At 30.5% G+C, this 21977-nt stretch overlaps 2 protein-coding genes across 2 annotated transcripts; one reads left to right on the forward strand and one right to left on the reverse strand.

Annotated features, from left to right (window-relative positions):
* Nucleotides 1–905: 905 nt before the first annotated feature.
* Nucleotides 906–5125, forward strand: LOC140051155 (S-phase kinase-associated protein 1). Its single transcript, XM_072096287.1, has 5 exons — nucleotides 906–1007; nucleotides 1656–1768; nucleotides 2010–2224; nucleotides 2695–2835; nucleotides 3824–5125. Exons 2-5 carry the CDS (start codon nucleotides 1672–1674, stop codon nucleotides 3857–3859), a joined length of 489 nt encoding a protein of 162 aa, XP_071952388.1. The 5' UTR covers nucleotides 906–1007; nucleotides 1656–1671; the 3' UTR covers nucleotides 3860–5125.
* Nucleotides 5126–5442: 317 nt separating this feature from the next.
* Nucleotides 5443–21434, reverse strand: LOC140051154 (anthrax toxin receptor 1-like). Its single transcript, XM_072096286.1, has 15 exons — nucleotides 21015–21434; nucleotides 14830–14907; nucleotides 14343–14414; nucleotides 12649–12755; nucleotides 12147–12220; nucleotides 11813–11965; nucleotides 11381–11441; nucleotides 11007–11105; nucleotides 10226–10292; nucleotides 9464–9545; nucleotides 8791–8886; nucleotides 8279–8398; nucleotides 7844–7972; nucleotides 7392–7472; nucleotides 5443–6728 (listed from the first exon to the last, which is right to left on the reverse strand). The coding sequence occupies exons 1-15, from the start codon at nucleotides 21131–21133 to the stop codon at nucleotides 6699–6701; spliced, it is 1368 nt and encodes a 455-aa protein (XP_071952387.1). The 5' UTR covers nucleotides 21134–21434; the 3' UTR covers nucleotides 5443–6698.
* Between the last annotated feature and the right edge of the window lie 543 nt (nucleotides 21435–21977).

Genomic DNA, 21977 nt, shown 5'->3' on the forward strand with positions numbered 1-21977 from the left:
CCATTTTCACAGCCATCGATATGAAGACAGAATAATGTTTAGAGCGGCATTTTTCAACATTTTAGGTAAAAACAATCTTGTACTTGTAACTATATTTGTATAATACACGTTATTAATTTTTAATGTATCTCCCTGAAAAATATTTCTAATTTTTGTATTTTTTGTTTGAATACGCCATATTAATGTCACCTAATAGTTAATAACTTTGATCAAAAATTGGATCGAAAAAAGATGTATTTACCTAAAACTGTAATTTAAAGCAAAAAATAGTAAAATTGGCTGCCAGCCGATGGGTTTTTGGTTGAATTTAACAATTTATTTTGTCTTTTTAATTTAAAAAAAAAGTTAAAAGTTAAAACATTATTTTTTTTCTACAGATTAACTTTATTAAAACTACAAAATAATCTATTCGAAGTCTGATTTTATTAATCTTTATTTTATGATTTTGGGTACAATACATCTTTAATAGTTCGGTTATAGAGGGCGGCAGAACTATCTAAACATTCTTCATTTTGTCAACTTGATAGTCCCTATAAAATTAAATCTGGGATGTAATAACAGTTAATCTACGATCTTTAATTATATTTATACAATATTGAATGTAGGTATGTAGGCTTTTGTATAGAAAAGTGAATTAATGTTTTCAAAATGTATTTATTTTGCCAAGGCTCTGATACTCTAGATTGTTGCTGTAATGTAGGGTGGTGTAGTCTGCTATAATAACCGAATTTAACAATTAAACAGCAAATAACAAAATATATTAAAAAAATAAAAATGCTTATATTATTTAAATATAAAAATATAATGTATTTAAATTAATTTATATTATTTACTTAAATTTACTTTGAATTATTTTTTTACGTAATTCAAATAAATTGTTACATGAAAGTTGTATGCGATTCATCGTCTCGTCAACATCGTTTTGTTGGAAAATTCTAGCGAAGGTTGTCTGAGGTTTTTATACGGCTATTTTCTAAATATTAACCGTATTTAATAAGTAATTAAAGGTAGGTAATACAGTATGTTAAATTATTTGGTTTAAGTTATAATAATAACTAAAAATAGTTTGAATTAATAAACAAATATCAAGTAATTTTGTAGAGGTAACACCAGGCCTAGCTAAAGCCTGAATACGCTAGGCGCGCACTGTAAATAAAGTGGGAATACGTACCGAAAGCGAAGGCGAGCCGCCTCCTTACAACAAGGACAGCCCTATTTTGTGTTCGATTCCTAAGGCCTAGATCTATTCGACTAATTTAAGTTTTAAGATTCGTCCATAATAAAATTCATCAATCGAACAACAGATGTCCCAACAGATTAATATTAACAAACAAGATTGGAACTTCTTGATTTTTAAAAATAAAATTTTTGTTAGAGCAAATTATTTAACATTTTATTGCCCACTCACTGTTTTTTTGCGTAGCCTGACTATTGAATTCTTGTATTGTTCAAATTTGATTGGATAGCGACTCTTCTTACACCCTCGGTGTGGTACAGAAATTAGAGCTATTCTTTAACACAATGATTTCTGCTTATGTTATGGTTTTTGTTCATATCTTTTGATATTAACACTGTATTTCTTTTTTTCTATGTACGTATTTAGGGCACAAACAATTTTTTTGAAACTAGTTCACACACCTCTTTTACCTTTACAGTAAATTTATTGCAAATATGCCAATCATTAGACTACAAAGCTCAGATGGAGAAGTGTTTGAAGTCGATGTAGAAATTGCTAAGCAATCTGTTACAATCAAGACCATGTTGGAAGGTAATTTCATTTTCATACATAAAACGATTCGTAAAAAATAATGTGTTTGTAAAGTAGTTAAAATCAGTGGGATGCGTTTGGTGTGTCTCATCTGTACTAATACCTAAACTGCCCTTGAGGAGTGCGATTTACAAAACGCTTAAATTTGGTAAATTTCTACATACCAAAGTACCCCTAAATGTATTGAGGAGTGCAATTTGTAGCAAAGAAAAGACAACTAAACAGACAGCTTTAATTTTAGATTTGGGTATGGACGAAGAAGAGGAAGATGCCATACCACTACCAAATGTCAACTCGAGCATCTTGAAGAAAGTCATACAATGGTGCACATTTCACAAGGATGACCCTCCACCACCGGAAGATGAGGAGAACAAAGAGAAGAGAACTGATGATTTATGTGGCCATGATATAGAATTTCTTAAAGTTGACCAAGGCACACTGTTTGAATTGATCTTGGTAAATTGCCTGTTTATTACTGTATCTTGGCCAATAGTATAACTTGGTCCATTACAATTACAACTACAGTGTACCATCTGACATAATGTTATTTACCTCAACATTGAATTTCAGTTACATTACATTTTTTGTCGAACTTTCGAAATTAATTAATTTATAAATTTCTTTTTAACAAAGTAATTAAATATTTACAAACTTACTACCTTAAATAATTTTATCTAATCTAACCAAATAGTTTTTATTTAATCAGTTTTTTTTTAAAGTTGGTTCAGGGTTCCATTCACAGTACTCCCCACTCTTCCAGCTAGTCCCAGAACCATTGTTTTAAAAACATTACTAGGAGAGGAAATTAATATTTTAGATGCTTTGAGTAAATTTATCTTACCACATTATGACTTGCAACTTCTGCATAAATAAGTCGATTCTTGTGTTTCTTTTACATTCTTTATTTTTCTAATTCTTATTTTTAGGCTGCCAACTACCTTGATATCAAAGGCTTGCTAGATGCTACATGTAAAACAGTCGCCAACATGATCAAAGGCAAAACACCTGAGGAAATCAGGAAAACGTTCAACATCAAGAATGACTTTACCCCTGGAGAGGAAGAGCAAGTAAGTACATTTGCTACAATAAGGTTTATCACAAATTGTGTGAGCGATGCATAATGGAAAGGGTTTGGGAGCAATAGCGCCACCACCAGTATATAAAGTTTGTATTATATGGTGGCGCTATTGGTCCTAAACCCTTCCCATCATGCATTGTGCAGTGACATTTCTTGCGAAATCAAGGTATTTGCGATAATTATTTTTCCCACCAATTAAAAGATTCTTAAGCAACTAGAAAATTCCTATTCAATGCTGGCTTACACAACCTTGTATTTGCCTCATTAAAATGAAAAATCATTAAGCAACTAGAAAATTCCTATTCAATGCTGGCTTACACAACCTTGTATTTGCCTCATTAAAATAAAAAATCATTAAGCAACTAGAAAATTCCTATAATCAAACACTTGAACATACTAAAACCCTATCATCTACTCCACACACTAACAATTTAACAAATGTGCCTAGCAAGACTTGACCCATGGGCTTGGCACACAACATGACACTGCCCAACACTCTAGGCTCTTCAATTGCCCAAAACAGTTGGTGGATACAAGCAGCCTTTTCCATATATCAATTTTATGATATTTATGTTATTTTTATAGATGGACAAATAAGGCTTACTTACTTTTATAAAATGGTTTTTGTGAAATGATTCGTTAACCAATTTCTTGGTTCATGAGTAATTCATGCATATTTAAAGGGAATTTTAAATTGTCTATACAATTGCTTTGTTTTTCCCCAAGCTTTTAATGTCTTTCACTGTTTTTATTTATACATAAAGCATCTTGAATTTTAATTTACTAGATCTCACAATTCTCATTGTTACTGTATTGACAAATGACTTGTACAGTAAATGAACAAAAGTTCAAACTTCTGACCTTTAATTGATGACTGATAAAACCATACAAAATTTAAAGATTATGTTGTTGAATGTTCATCATTAGATTCCTTTTCAATGTTTAATACGTTTTATTTCTCTATTACTATTTTACAGGTACGAAAAGAAAATAGTTGGTGTGAAGAAAAATAGATTGTATCTTATTATCTGAAATGAAATGTATATATATAATAGTGATCGATTGTAATTTTTTAAAAGCTTAGAATACAGTAACTGCCCAGTGCTATCTTGGTTAAGGATAAATCGTTTGAACTGTTGAAACTATGTATTTGTTGATGGTATATTAATGCTGTGTTTAGATCAATTATTTGGCATCAACATCTACTGTAATGTTGTAATCAGTACAAGATAGTTCATTCTGATTCTTACAATCTTTTTACATACTGTATGGTTGTATGTACAAGAACTATTAATAGCATATGATGTCATTAACCATTATAATTAATTGTCACCAAACTATATTTGTGACTGAGCCTTACAGAAAATAGCATTTTGTTTACAGCTTTTGATACAGTATAGAATTCTTTGCTAGATCTCAAAAGGCTGAACTTATTTTATTTATTATCCATAAAGCATTGCAATGCTATTGATGTACTGTATGCATAAAATATAGATAAAATTAGATAGTGTAAATTCTACAACAATGCTCAGCTATTGTTATCCTTTTTTTGTCATTTGAATACAGATGCTTGAACTTGCTAATAAGATCTTTTTGATGAAATTCTGCATTTTTTGTACCTTAATAACAATTTTTTTTTAAATTAAATCTTGGGAAAACATCATAGTATCAACAATTTCTGTAGTTAAGTTGTAGCTACAATATGTCAAATATTCAGTCACTATTTAACAACCATTTTAAATGCAAATACTTACGTCAATCTTACAGTGATCTTAAAGATACCGAAAGATGTGAATGTAAAATACAGATATTTAACATAATTCTTGATAAGACACCATTTATTGAAAATTGCTGTGGCGTTTTGTTTTGGTAATGTGTGCCATCATTATTTATTTTGAATTTAAATTCTTATGTTTTGTATTATGATATTATTTATCTGAAATAAGAAATCAATCTATATAAAACAACAGATTAGATTCAGTAAAAGATGTATAAAAATGACATGGTAGTAATAGTAGTAGTAGTAGTAAAAATGTGTTTATAATCAATACAGTGAGTAAACAAAGACTTGATAATAATAATACAAGACAATCCTGTATCTAATGCTTGTTTGAATATATTCTGTGTAATTATTGCCTTTTTAAATACTTCTTATGCAATGTACATGTATGGTTACTTTTTCTTTTACATAGTTCTAGAAACAGTTAATGAAGTCCCCGGATGTGCTCTCTTGTCGTTATTCAAGTTAGAATTATAAGAGAAATAAAGTTGTTTGTTTACATGTTCATTCGTGCCTTTGATTTAATTTGTCATACATGATATGTACAAAATTAGTAACGTGAAAAGGGGAAAAAAAACGTTACGGAGCCTACTAGAAGAGACTCTGTGTGCAATATGTATGGCTATTCCTATTGGAAAGCCATTAGGATAAAAATGAAATCAAAAATGTCAGAATGACAGACATATTGATATAAAGACGAAAATGTATAGGTATATGTACGCTTTATATTGCTTTTTCACTGGCTGATACCTACCTGCCACCTGCTTGATTTATTGTTCAATTTCTTTTCCATTACAAAATGACATACATACAGACTATACAACAATGGATGCTTACACAAAGCATTTATTCATAATATACATTCTTACAGTAAATTATTTTTAGGTTCATCATTTAGATACAAAACTCAACAATAAGAATTAAAATTTAACGCTACGGGGCGCCGTTTGGTGCATTACGCATCTTTTTAAAAAATTTCCCTAAACGGCGCCCCGTATACAAGCAAGTTTAGACTCCATAATATAAACAAAATGATGATGACTCAAACTTTTAAAAACCACCGATTGGTAAAAGGTTTATGCAGTCTTTCCGTCGCTGATTTAACAGTGTTAAAACAAATCCAGGAAATGATTCGGGCTGATGTCGTGGCCACACGGCGACAATCATGTAAAAATCAATTGTTTTAATCGCTAATTATACATCAGTATTATGATCTGGGTTGTCTTCGTAGGCCTTGAGGATAGCATTTCTAAGAAATATTGCATTATATAAAAAAAGAAAGCAAGTCTAATTGTTTGACGGGATGCTCCTATGCTCTCCTTACACAATTATCAAATTATTAATGTTATCGCTAAAGCTTGGTCCCCACTAGAACATAACACAACGACGAAAGCGCGACGTATGCAATTTAACCAATCACAAGCGATGGATTATCCGAAAACAAGTAGACGCTCTTGATAGCGGTACCACATAATACAATATCCAATGTAATTACTATACTGTAGCATACAACAAAATCTGGAAAATGCATTTTGTATTTTTTTTACAAATGTTTACATTTTCTTCTACAGGGGATAAAGCTGATGGTCGATCATGCCTTTATTTGTACATTAAACTATATCGCGGCTCATTAGGTCATTATTCAATTCCAAACAAACGATTTAACCGTTCTTTTTTAGTTTTATAAAAAAACAACTAAATAATATGCTCTTTAGCAATAAGTTGACCGTGTACACAATATAAAAATAACCATAACGATTGAAACTATACAATTTCACATGCGCATTTAACATTCACACCATACATAAATTGATAATTATTTACAATAAATTAGCCACAAATATCCAGTATTTGTAGAAAATCAACGTCATAAGCAAAATGTTACATAAATAGATCCTTGTCTTAATGCAGCCAAGTACGGGTACAAACATTTTCAAAATCTTTTCGAAGTACGCTCTCATTCGGTGCTAAACTTTTTTTACAGCAAAGATTGAGTCTTCTTGCAATCCGGGTTTCTGGTATTGTTAATTTTAGTTTAAACAGCATTCAATACAAAGATTATGTTCGTTAATTCAGACACGTTCATGCCTACATAAACACCCCTAAAAAGAAGATCATACAATTGTTATACGTCTGTAAATTGAAAATAAATGTCATTGTTAGTAACAATGTCAGGAAACACGTTACCCTAAAATATAGTTGTGAAATCATTATTACTAACCAGTTAATCAATCTTCTGGTATTTCGCATATAAGTGTTGATTTTCTTGATAACAATTTATCTTTTTATGAAATCCAATGTTATATTTTGAATGTATCTTTTTATATTTGTATTAAAATGTGCAAATGGAACTAAAGTTCCCCTGTTCCATTTGCTTTACTTGAATTCAAGATTCAAGATTCAAGAAATTTTATTTGTCCATAAAAATGGAAATTCACTTTGCTTGGTAGATTAAAACAACAATATTGCAACAATTTAAAAACGTGCAGTATTATAACAGATTAAAAATACAAGATAAAAAGTTAAAAATACTGTTAAAAATGTAAAACTATTAAAAAATAAAAATATAAAAATATAAAATAATACAAATTACCTTATTACCAATGTAAAATTACAATATATGTATTAGCCTAACACGGTAAAATCTACTTTAAATAGAGTATTGTTTAAAAAACTGTTTATGGATGTATTTTTGTTTTGTTTTAGTACTTTTGTTATTTTACTTGAAACTACCCGAGTAATGGGAAGTAATATATGTTACTAACCTTGTCTCCTTTACTAGGTCTCATAAAGGAAACTCTGTCATAGCATGATTTGATTGGCGCAAAACAAGCAGCAAACGAAGTCTAGAAAAATACAGATAATACAATTATGTAAAAGAATGAAATCAATTAAATCAGGTAAGAGTGAAATGTTCACTCTTACCTGGTTAAATAAGTCTCAAGCTAAGTGGAAAAGCAAAGAAACTAATCATTCAAATAATTGGTATGAACACAAGGACGTTAATAATGTTATTTTCTATAGGTAGAGTTAGGGCGAAGGGACAATAATCAATGAAAGTGCAGTATACTACTTTATAATATAAGCCTAGAATTATTACAATTTTTTTTTTTTTATTAAAAGCGAATTCGCTAAATGTGTATAGTTATTAATTGCAATAAACAATATTTACTATACTTTACTATGATTTAATTATGTATATCACTATTGTTGTTACCTTTGTTTTATCCCAAAGTGTTGGTTTGGCACTTTCTTTCCCCATTGATCTTTCGCCAAGGAGTCTGGCATCTTTCGTCTTTTCCAACTTAGAACCAGCCTCAGTACAACCCTTGTCTCCCCATTTCACCTACAAAAACAGTAAGTTTGAAATACCTTTCAATAGAGTCGAATCCAATGTAAAAGTAACTAGATTGATAGAACTGTAATAGTGCATGAAACTTAATTAAATTATCGAATTAATAGTCACAAGAACACAAATCAGAAGGCTAATAACAAACATGTAAGGCAGAAGATAACATTATGCCGGCTACAGTATGTAGGCTTAGTAGAGCGAGAGTCTGTTGATTGAGGTTTTTATGTAAAGATAATCTTTGGCTACCTGCCTAATCAGCTAGTTCGAACTGTCCACGATTTAATACATTCATGTGCTTACCTGAACAGGTTTCATTCCTCCAACACCACCTCCACCATAGTACGATGCGTCCACTGCTGGCCACTTTCCATTCGGCTTCTCTGGAGGTGGTGGATTTGAGGTGGCAGCTTTTGTCGCTACCTAAAGGAATATATTAGTGGTTAGGTTTGGATCGTAGTAGGCCTACTTACTAACTTTCCAAAATGATACCTTTGAAGCTATTTTTTTGGTTATGCTACATTATTATGAATACATTATTTAGTAGAATTGCCTTCTCAAATTTACTTCTTATGATATTCGCATTCTTATGCTAATTTGGTTAATATATATCCTTAGGCTAATAATAATAATAATGGTACAGTATCAATATTATTCTTCAAATCACAAATTTGAATTTATATTTTTAGGGTTTGCATGAAAATATATATGGATAGTTTCGCCAAAAATGATAATTTATGCTGTTTATGATATCTGTTCTTGCAGTAAAACGCTAAAATTGGACGGAACAAAAATTACAAATCTTAACAACTTACTATACAACAAATCATGTTCCAAAACCACCAAAGAAGTAATAAGAGCATAAGCAAGATGAATAGACTTACTCCCGTGATGATAGGCACAAGATCGGGCTAAAAGTACAAACAAAAGTCATATTATGTATATATTAAGTATTACTCGGAATGTGGCTCAAACTAGTTTGACAAAAAAGTGTGATATGCCCAAATATGATAATGATATGCCCAAATGTGATAGTGATATGACCATCATGTCCATATTATTATGGGCACACCAATTTGTTTGTCACATAAAGTTTGATAGTGTAGACAGAGCTTTAATCCTCTGCTCTATTTGCATTTATTACACAATTTTACAACTTCTTAAGAACATAAAACCTGTATCATGAATGACTGAAGCAAATATTACAAACGTATATTAGGAATTCATCGATGTTCGACAAGAATGAAAAGCTTAATGGATAGTTGTCATTTACAAATGTGTATGGATTAAAAATTACTACGAGGATCTTACAATTCTACGATTCTGTAAGTAGATAAATAATAAGACATAGATACTAGCAAACACTTTAGTTAGGAAAGTGTATTTATTTTGAAATACATTAATTATTAGGTTAATTATTAGAATTTAGAATATAAATTGTAAAACAATTAAAGTGATTATGAATAGTTTACGTTTATCATATCTTACCTTCGTGCAATCCATCGCGTTTAATGTGACATTACTAGATATATACGATATTCCATTCACTGAAATTTGCATAACGACGAAGCTATAACAAAACATTCCAATGTGATATATTTTATTTTTTTTGTTATTTTTTAAGCATATCAAACTTTTATCAATATTAAACCTTTAGGATTATAATATTATAACGCTTTTCATCAAGATCACATTTAAACGTATTTTAATATTGATGATGGTTTATAAATTAATAAGGAAATTCAATTATAAAACAATGCCCTCAAACTTTTGACCTCCTGTAAAGTATTCATAGCATAACTTATGAATTATTAACCTACTGTTTTCATTAGCGGTTCACAGAGTGTTACAAAGGTATGCATTTAGAAAAACAATATCATTGTGCTGTTGTTTCTTTGTAAAATACAATATCATGGGCCGGGATTATAATAGAAATATAAACAGCTGATGGAATTACACCGGTTCTTCTTATGTAACATTTAAGTCTAACATTTTTCCTTTCGGGCATAACTTGTAGGTATAATATATTATGGTAAAATATAGATAAGTTAGGAATGTTTAACGGAAATCAAGACGAAAAACACTTTCCTTTTAAAATACTTCTATAAAATGCATTCAGCACATTATGTTTTTAGTATATTTATATTCAGCATATCTGGAGAATCTCCAGAAAATGAAAAAAAATGCAAAAAACAACACATTATTTAATATCAAAATTTCACTTTATACAACAAGAAAATGTTTACTTACCTCCCTTCTGAAATAGGAGGAGCTTCACAGGTCATCTTTGTATCACTTAGATAAGTTGGTCGAACAGCTAATAAAAACAATTTTACAAATTTATATTTTTGAAACTTGCATACCTTTTCATTTAAAAAATAAACTATTACATAACATAAAGAATGTCAATAAAAATGACTCAAATGGGTATACTTTATTATACATATTCGGTAACAGAATAATAAATCATGTTTGCAAGTGAAAGTATTATTTTTGGCGACAATTTATATTTTTGAAACTTGCATACCTTTTCAGTTGAAAAATAAACTATTACAAAACATAAAGAATGTTAAGGTTAGTCCTTTCAATAAAAATGGCTCAAAGGTGTATAATGTATTATACATGTTCGGTAATAAAAAACAAAACAGAATAATAAATCATGTTTGCGAATGAAAACATGTTCGTTTTATCTATGTATTTTATTTATTTATTTAAATTTTGCAAATACACAACAAACAAATAAAAGGCAAGGAAAGATAAAAAAGGTGCTAAACATGCTAGCTAGTCAACCCAAATAAAAAAAAAACTTTCGATTACGATAGACCATGGAGAAATAAGTTATATTTCTCCATGGATAGACCAACTCTAAGGTGCTTCGACGGAAAAGAATGTTTCTATTTATTTTGCGTACAAACTCAGTTTACCGGATTTAAACTACTTTGATAATACAAACTCTAGACAAATATTGGTATATTATTTTCTATCAAAGACTAGAAAGCACAATTATATATATTTATATAACTATAATTACCTTGATTATCTGTATCATTGAGTTTGAAGTTGCATATTACATGCGATATGTTGTCAGTATTTGTGAAGCCATTACCCTCCAATGTAACCAGAAAAGAAACTATAATTTAGAAATAGGTGTTATTATTAAATAAAAAACATGGTATAAAATCATCACAAACAAATAAATGGTACAGATCAGCAAGTAAAATAAAGATCTAAACTTTTACTAATGTTTTATCGGATTATTTGTTATGCTCAATGTTAAAAAAATAATTACTACATGATTTGCGCTTAATAATGACAGATAGGCCTATAGTGTTATTTCACAAATATTCTTTTAGATTAAAGAATCGGTATAGATAAACACTTTAATATTACAATGACAATGCGTACCATCTGAACAATATTGATTTGGGGTTGCCGATAAAATTTCAACACAAGACTTATTCACAATCTGTAAAACAAAGCATTTTCGGTGTTATGATCTTTATTAGCTATTGAGACGATGGTAGTTAATCTTAGGCCTTTATGTGTTAATCTCCATTTTCTAAATTATAAACAAAGTAGGTATTAAACGTGATGCCAATTTTTCTCTGAACTTGTGTCTCGTTCTTCTGGGGCCTATATATACGGGGTGCCGTTACGGACAAATGTATGTTACAACTATAAATATATATAGGCCTATTGTGTAATTTCCGAAGAATTGTGTGGGCCTATACCAATTTATCTTTTCAAATTGGTAATATGAGTTGGAATATAAGGTTGATAATGTTTCGAGCAAAGACAAATAGTGTTGGGCTTATGATATTTTAATAGGCTACTTACGACTCCGATAACATCTGGTAAATCAGCGAATGTATTGCCTCTGAACACGTGATCTTTGAACGGTTTATCCGCAATATGACGTAAATCAGCTGGCCTACTATCACCGACACTGACGGCTATGATTGAAGCGCCTAGTTTTCGAGCATTATCTGCCTGGTGAAAAATAAAATTTTCTTTTTATATATTGATAAATAATATAATCATATAATGAGGGAATCGGTGAGTCACAGGTATGTGATGGTATCGGCATTTATTGAATATCAGTTTAATCAATATCACCTAAGCAATGTTTCAACATATTCAAATCAAAGGTATTTTATAATATTTCACGTACCTCTGCAATAGCGAAAACAGAGTCTGTAAGTTTACCATCCGTTAATGTTATGATAACACTTGCTGTCGTATCACCTGAAAAATTAAACATATGTGATAAAGCTCATAAAAAACGTATGTTAAAGATTAAATTTAAGACAATAAGGAAAAACATATTGTTTGCATTTTCGTGTTTTCTTAAAACAATTATTTAATTTCAATCTATTTGCTTTCACAATATTGGTGATAGAAAGTTAGCCTAGCCTAGAGCCCAGAGTAGGCCTACGAAGGTGCTCTTTTATACACATTTTATGTCTAACGAATTAACATGTAAACTTGCAGCAGACAAAAATGTCAGTTTGAGGGTTTAAAATCAATGAAAGTTGATAGTTTAGGAAAGATATAACCAAACTAAACATCATTGTATTATGACTCTACTTACATTGACGGATTGAATAACGCTAAATGTAATAAAAATAGAAATGGTAATACTGTTTATAAGCTGAGAAAAGCAAAGATCTTACTGTGTTTTAGAATCTGTTCGTTTGCTTCCAATAGTCCTTTTTGCATATAAGTTCCTCCGTCTGGGGTAATTAAGCGCAATTGTTCAAATCCTTGTTTAATACGTCGTCTAAAGTTAAAAAACAATTGACAAAACTTTTTATTGCAAACTCGAGTCAAGAACAGTTTTCCAAATTTTTTTAGTGTAAACATCGGTAAACTGCAAACAACAATTTTGTCTGCAAAGTCTAGCAAATAAAGACTTAAATCAAACTCCGAGTTGCAAACAAAACATTGGTAAAGTTTGCTGGTGTTGACTAGGCTTAAAAGTTAATGGTGTCTCTTTTACTGGTGAATCAAATGACTACTACAAATATTTTGTCGCTGAAATTCTCAGTTCTCTGTGAAGAACCTGCAAGGCTTTACATTCTGCAGATTAGTTTTATGCCAACTGATCTACTTTACAATTGTAAACATCGTGTTTTTGCTAAACAAAGTATTTCTTGCTACAGAAGCAAACGTGAGTTTGCAAACTTGTGGGAAATGAAGTAAAAGTTTGCTAGAATATAATGATAGTAGAAGTTTCCTTAATTGTTTGCAAAATCTTAGTTTGCCACTGTTTGTGGAAGATGACACGACTGGTGTATATTAGGAAACTTTGAACAAATCTTTTTGCCAAACTTAAAGCTTGCTCAAGTTGGCAAACTGAAGTGTTGATAGGTTAGGTTTATATATAATTATTCATATATGTGTATATTAGGCTATTTACGACAGTATATACGCTACACTTAAATAAAAATGTAATGAATTATCATTTAGTTATTTTTTATTTAGAACAGCAATAGAGGGAATGACTCGACACGTATAATTAGATCAACAACAGGATCGGTCGTTGTTAGAAGACGTTGAACTGAATGTTAAAGTTCATCAAAATACGGAAACTGATTCATTTTCTTATGAAGTAAAAAGTATATCAATGGAAGTGACAGCTGAGTTAAATGCCAATGAAAGGAGATAACCATTATTTTAGGCTAGGTTTGTTGAAAAAAAAAATCACAAAATTTCATTAAAAATGGTGTTTGTATTGTTACTAGGTACTTTCAATAAAATAAATTAAGTCATTATTTTTTCGTTTCAGATAGGCAGATAGACGATCAAGTCTTGCTGTATCTATAATTTTATATTATCATTTTATCAATTTATATTTTCCCTGTATCATTTCATGATACAGCGTCCCATATGTATCACATGTGTCATCTTTATCGATCCTTAAATCTTTCGTAATACAGGGTCACATGTGATGTTAATGTGAAACTTTGTCACAGAATTTGCCTATGATAATGTATATAATGAAGTTATGTGGATACAATACCAACAGAACATTTAAATACAGAAATAACAATCAAATTGATTATACATAGTTTTTTTACAGAATGTTTGTTTCTAATTTTTTAGGGAGATAGACAAAAATGGTGTTTTTGAACGGGCAGAACTGATTTTAAAATGAATATAATACTACAGTATTAATATTATTAATATTATTAGTAAATCATTTGGAAAGTAGCATATAGTTCGAACGGGGAAATCAATATAATATATAAATTGATAAAAACAAATACAATTTCGTGAATTAATACATAATATTTAAAAATATTCAATGTAATCTGTTTAGATAAAAGTGAGATAAACCCACAAAAAACAAATCAAGCGTACGTACTTATTTCCGGTCAAATGCATGACGGTCTGTGAAAGATCGGAGAAAGTAATGAACGCCACTCTGAGCTTTGGGCTGTAATTGAAAGGAGTATTAAATTATAATCGGCTTAATATAATATAATACATCTTTAATATTAATATATTTTTATCCGTCATCTTCGCCATAATCGTATTACTATCATCACCAGTAACATTTTATAAAACATCATGGTAATTTAAAAATGATATCATCATCATAAACATCATCATTATTATAATTATTATTGTATCATTTTCATCACATCATCTTCATCACCATCGTCGTTATTACTGTTGGCATGTTCCTATCTATTTTATTATTGTCATAGATATAATAGTGGAATAATAATCTTTTCATATGTTTTTTCTTATAAACTATTACACGGTAGGTATTCAAACGATCTTCTTCTATTTCACTCATCATCTTATCATCATTTCATTGTTTTTCAATGATAACCGTTAAGCCTTACTTTGTAAATTCGTTGTATATTTGTTCAACAAAATCAACGGTTTGTCGTTGAAAATTGTCAATTGACAGACTGGCTGATCTGAAAAAAAAATGTTATAAAATACATTTTTATTCTGTAAATATGTAAGGAGATTCACTCAATTCCCGTATGGTACTTATGTCTAGAAACAATAATAAGCAGAATTTGTAATCAAAGTTCCGTACGAGAATGGCCTGAAATTGTACATTGAAATTAGTATATTAAGACATAGAATTAATGCATTTATATGAAAAATCTAAATATTAATATAGTCATTTTAAGGTCATGTATTGTTGTAAAGAATAAACACAAGTTGTATTGTACTCAATGAATATTCTTTCATTCAATTACTAAATTTCATTGATTTAAACTGGGTTACAAATAATACTGACCTTGGAAAGGAAATATTGAATCATGTATTATTAAGAATCAAGTGGAATTAAAGAAGGTCTTTGTAGAGGAAGTGTGTTTTATGCAGAGACATTTTGATAGATACGTTTAGCAGATCAGTACGCACAAAACACTTAAATAAACGAATACAACAGTTTTAATTCCTTTCTTTTAGTGTTTATAATTGCGGATATATTTAGTATTATTTATTTCGGATTTTAGGAAATCATATTGTGATTTAGATTGATATTATATCAAATTGAGATTGAGAATTACTTTTTTTTATTGTGAGAACAATAACAACAGAGAAAAGCTTTTAGTCTACCACAAAGTATAGTGTTGTATTTGTTGTGGTTTGCAGAGGTTAAGTAGACGTTATTAAAGACAAGTGTCTTACTTTGAAAGAAGTTAAACGTTAATTGACTTTTTTTAATTAGTGCTAAAGGTATTAGAGGTGATGGAGCTAAATACAATAGACGATACAAAACATATGAGAGTGTTAACAAATATAATGAATTGATGTGATGATTGATTGGTCGGTGAATGATTTTCTAGAAGAAAGCAAAAAAACAAAAAACAAACAAACAAAAAACTACGAACACTAAATACGTTACTATGGTACAGTGAGAAACGTAAGCATCTTCCATGTTGTCGAAAGATTTTTTGAAATTGGATTGTTAATTGTTTTTGTTATCTTTTCGTTTTTGAAACACAGAAAGATTTCCAATTTACTTGGACCGTTTAGGCCTATATCCTACAGCAAAACTAATGACCAAAAACCCCACACAATGTAAAACAGTACTGAAGGCCTATAAGCAATATAAAAAACCTGTTACAATGGAATATTGCCAATAAAATAGGAAGTATTTAATGAAATAAACTTCCTTTATATAACATAGTCCAAAATATGAGTAGTAATCAGTGTGATTACCATGCCTATTAATCTCATAACCTCCGGTTCAATCCTTTTGACCCAAATACATAACTTTATTATTAGTTAATTTTTTCTGTGCTCAACATCCAGGGTATGGATATTGAAGATCCAATATTTAATATAAGCCGTACGTCTTAAATACATAAATTCTATCAGATAATATTCTTCCTTCTTTTTATCCTTCATTTTGACTCATCTTTCTTATTTAGAATTATCATGTGATCTGTAATCACGTTTCTTATGGAAACGGACATCTTCATCTTCAGGAATTGATTTACACATCACATTGGATGTAGGTCTAGTTACGTAATGATTAATGTAAGGAACATTTTATAATTTTATGAAAATGTAATTCTAAACTTAGAACAAAACAAGAACTAATCTAGGATAGCAGGCCTAAGATAAAGTAATGTAAGAAAAAACAATGCTAAAAACACCGTAAAGTCTTGCAGTAGGCCTAACCAATAGGCTGAATAGAAAAGTTTAAAAAAAGCAAAATTCTAGGCCGGTGTGAACAGCATCAAAATTTACCCGGGTCACATGATGTGACTATTTTTGGTTTCCAATGGACTAATTAATTTAAAATAAATGATAATAATATATTCTTGATTTATTACTGGCATTAAAACAAATTGCTTTAGCAGGTCGATAATAACTAGGGTGCCTCTTATTGAGTAAGATAATAACTAGGGTGCCTCTTATTGAGTAAGATAATAACTAGGGTGCCTCTTATTGAGTAAGATAATAACTAGGGTGCCTCTTATTGAGTAAGATAATAACTAGGGTGCCTCTTATTGAGTAAGATAATAACTAGGGTGCCTCTTATTGAGTAAGATAATAACTAGGGTGCCTCTTATTGAGTAAGATAATAACTAGGGTGCCTCTTATTGAGTAAGATAATAACTAGGGTGCCTCTTATTGAGTAAGATAATAACTAGCGTGCCTCTTATTGAGTAAGATAATAACTAGGGTGCCTCTTATTGAGTAAGATAATAACTAGGGTGCCTCTTATTGAGTAAGATAATAACTAGCGTGCCTCTTATTGAGTAAGATAATAACTAGGGTGCCTCTTATTGAGTAAGATAATAACTAGGGTGCCTCTTATTGAGTAAGATAATAACTAGGGTGCCTCTTATTGAGTAAGATAATAACTAGGGTGCCTTTTATTGAGTAAGATAATAACTAGGGTGCCTCTTATTGAGTAAGATAATAACTAGGGTGCCTTTTATTGAGTAAGATAATAACTAGGGTGCCTCTTATTGAGTAAAATAATAACTAGGGTGCCTCTTATTGAGTAAGATAATAACTAGGGTGCCTCTTATTGAGTAAGATAATAACTAGAGTGCCTCTTATTGAGTGAGACGACTGCACGACTAATCGAGAAACTTAATTACGGGTTAATTGTGCATCATTCCTGGGTTGCTAAAGCAATGTAAAAAAGATACGACGGGTATTTTTAACGACAGGTAAGGGGTATTTGAGAACGTTTTTGAAATCTACAGTCGAAACAGGCAGAAAGTTGCCATTATATAAGTCATATTGAATTAGTGGATAGACCTAAATTACCCTTCTTTGGTCTCCATGTTTTATTTTATATAAATAACAGGTAAGGGGTTTAGGTGATCGACCGTAACTACAGGTATTCTTGAACATTAAATCAAGCGAGGTCTATCGCAATATGACCCACACCTCTCAACCTTAAGGTTGGAGGGCTAGTGTTGCCCGAAAGCACTTTTGACTGTTTTACTTTATCGTTTTGATTTAGCTTTTCGCTTTTTTTGTATCTCCATTGAGATCCAGCCACTGATACCCACAGCATTGTCATTTTTTCAGAATTTTGTCTTTGGATTTATATATATTTGATGCTTTTATTACAATGGTGTTTTAAAAAAGCTAAATATATCTTTTGTCTAGAAGGAGAGAATTGTTGATTGGTAATAATCTCGTCCGATCATGGTCAGATGATAAAAATGGTTCGATCAACCAAGAAGTTCTGGTTGTTGATCTCGACATCAAGTAGTAGCATACATTCTTTTCTCAATTTCGTCCAGAGTTTAGAAGATTATTTGCAAATGGTTTTTAATTTAATAGAAACAAGTAAACCATTGACACCGAATTATCTGCTTCATGCGCCTCAGCGGCCTGTTCGATCTATAAGTTTATCATGTGACTGGTTGTTGTATTATTTAAGTAAGGTTCTTATAATAAATTAAGACAAAGAGGCAAATATTTTCAAAATCAATGTTTACGACATGAATATTATTAGTATTATTGACAAAAGTAGAACTCCCATTGTGGGACACGAATGAGTGGCTACTGCTACTAACCCATAAAGAACAATTTTCTGTGTCACGAGATGTTCTACTGTATTCTGAAGGATTCAATAAAATGTATAATTTCATATTAGTGTAATGACGTATTAAAAGTCATAATCCTTAGCGCGTATATACTGTAATGTGCATAATAACTCAGAATTAGTTCAAGTTTAATTATAGACTGATGTGTTTCAATGACATTTGTTCAGTCATTTTAATGTCAACGGGGGTTTAAATAATATTAATACCTACTGAGGTTGCTACTAAAATTCTCCTACAATTGTTGTTCCTATTAAATATTGTGATAGGCCTCATACTGTAATTATTTCAGTTTTTAATCAAGTAAATTAAAAGCATACACAGATGAACATGTAAATTATAAATAATCAAAAACAGGTAAAGGAAAAAAAATAATAATTTAAATATAATAAAGTAAATAGATTAAACTAAATAAAAAAATGAACCTGAGGACGATTTAAGCATATTTTCAACAGTTCTTTTCAGAACTAATAATCCGTGGTGTACCGCAAACTTTATATCAAATTTGATTTCGCTATGCAAACCTTCAAACAATATACACGGTACTGTATAACAATATTTATAATACAATTGTCAGGTGCATGCAAGCCTGAATTCGACTTATCAGGTTGATTTACGCAACCATAAAATAATAATAAACGTATTTCTTGATATGGTGGAGGAAGGAGAAAGGGGTAAAATAAATTTATAACGGGGGACAGATGCGTTTCAAGCATACAGTAAATATGAAGGCAATTGGTTTTTTTTTAAAACTGAGGTTACGTGTTGGTGAGAAATAACCTGTATACATTGTTATTGTTGTAAATATTAATGAGATCATCGGAACAGACATCCAGCAACGTGAAAGACAATGAAGTCATCATCGGATATAGTAAGCTTCCTGGATCCATAGCACCCAAGAGTCCATTTTTTAAAGGTCATTCCTATACTTAACTAACCAATGTATATATAATTATATTAATTATATTAATTATATTAATTAAAGACCTATTAATGATCAAGAGTATGGTTTCAATGCCTACCAATGTGAAATTGAATAAACCTAGGAAAACTCTGGACTCATGCATAATTCTTTTAAATTTGGGAATTCGTTGAAAAATTACAGAAAGCATGAAATCATTGTTTTATGTTGGAATAATGTATCACTGTATCCCCTGCATAATGGAATGATACTTTGCTTTTATGAAAGATTACACCTGAGTTCCATAACATACATATTTGATAAACAAATTTACAGCCTAAACAAAAAGTACCCGATTGCATTGAATTTTTGTTCGAAATATTTTTCTTTTTATATATATATATATAAGTATATTAGAGAGCCTACGTACATCTAGAGCATTAGTTGAATTGACATGTATTTCTATGAGATCAAATCTACTTCACATCCGACGTTATGTTAAAATTAATTCAATCGATTTTAATGCAATGTTAAGATCGCCTAGAAAATCATGTATGAAACACCCTATGTTACCTGTTTGTGATCCTAAAAAAAAAAAAAAATATTATCAACAGCTGTACAAGGTGATGAAAGTGAACCCTGTAAACGCGGAATGTCATACATTACTGAACAAATCATACAGGTGTGGACAACTTTGACATGTATACAATTTTCTTGACGATAGACTTTTAAAATTAATTTATTAAATCGAAATTGCCAGCCTTCCTTGAAAATATCAGGACTACTATTATATCATTTTTCGTGATTGCATTTGTATCCCCAACTTTAAAACTCAAAAGGAGCTTAGATGAATTAGTCTATACAAAGAATACGTGGAACTAACTCCAGGGCATGAGTTTCTTAACAATGCTTTCTAAATGCTCACTGGTATTCGTTCCTAGGGTGTCAATACCATTAAGTGATTCTAACAAATACGCCAAGTAAAAATATCTTTTATACTATATACTATGTTACATATCAAATATCGCTCTAAATAAACTTGTGTAAAGTATTATTGCGCTAAAATTATAAAAAGTTATTTTGAAAATATCAAATTACTACACAAAACAAACACCTAACATACTAATAATATAATTGTAAAAAAAACAGAAACACAAGGAGAATATGCTGTTGAATATATGTGGAAATGTTTCAATAGACCTTTTCTTACTTATAGCAAACATTAGAAGTAACGTCCAAAGGTGAATGTACAGTTAATGGACATGAGTCGATAAATAGACGGAAGTTATTCTATTGTTAGTAGGCCTACAGTATTAGCAGTACACCAAGTTGTTTTATACTGTAATGCATTATATGTATAGTTTTATAACAATTTTTTTCTGTAAACAGCCAATTTCTAGATAAATAGAAAAAACTTGTAGGACAACTACCATTTGTGCATGCACCAGCATGTGCTTAGGGTTCTTCAACTACTTATTAATTAACTACTGTACATTTAGATTTAACATCTAGATAGTTTACAAATGTAAATTACTGATATGGCATTATGTTTCCAAGTTCACAAGTTTAAAATCGATAATTAACTTACTTGTCGAGAACAAAATAAAGATCAAAACCACCTTGGCATTTTGCTTTTTGACTTAGACATCCTGTAAATGTACTTATGACAATACAAGACAATATTAGTATTCCTTTCCTGCAGTCCATATTTGTCAGTCCAGAGTGTGGATATCCGTTAGTTTCGTCTGGGATAATATACCCACTGCAACTTAACTGGTCGTTGTTTTGTGCGATGTGATGGGAATTAAAGCGATTCTCAACAGTGCCTCTTTACACTTCACACATGCGCATTTATACCGTTTGATTCTTCACGTAGAAAAATGATAGGTGACTTCTATGTTTGATTGGAGATAAGATGACGGGAAGTGTCATCATGTTGACCTTTGAACCCCAACAGATTCACAAGTACAGTACACCGGAGTCCGGTTGTTAGTAATCGAACAGCAAGGTCGGAAGTTGAAGAAACCCTGGGATCCATAGGTATTTGTTAAGATCCCTGAAAAGCTAAGAAATATTATTATGATTCCATCATGTTCTAAATATAGAAATACCAATCATCAAACGATGGTATATCATGTATGAATAGATATGTATTGTTCACAATAATAGGAAATGATTTTCATTTCAAGTTCAAGGTTATTAATAACATGGTAATCTTGTATGCATTGCTATCGAACAAAATGTATAGTAATAGGATTATAATAATGAATTTCACTCTCTAAGTTGAGCAACGCTTTTCACTCTCTAGCAACGATTCACTCTCTTCGAGAAATAATGCTTTTCTCTCTCTTTTAGCCTGAGATGAAGCTCTTCACTCTCTTTGAACCATGATCCTTTTAACTTCCGTTGAGCAACGAACCTCTTCACTCTCTTTTCACTCTGTTTCAGCAATTCTTTTCACTCTCTTTCAGCAATTCTTTTTACTCTCTTTCAGCAATGACGCTCTTTACTCTCTTTCAGCAATGATGCATCTCACTATTTTTGAGTGATG

This window comes from Antedon mediterranea, chromosome 6 (assembly GCF_964355755.1).
Source record: "Antedon mediterranea chromosome 6, ecAntMedi1.1, whole genome shotgun sequence".
NCBI classification, from domain to species: Eukaryota; Metazoa; Echinodermata; class Crinoidea; order Comatulida; family Antedonidae; genus Antedon; species Antedon mediterranea.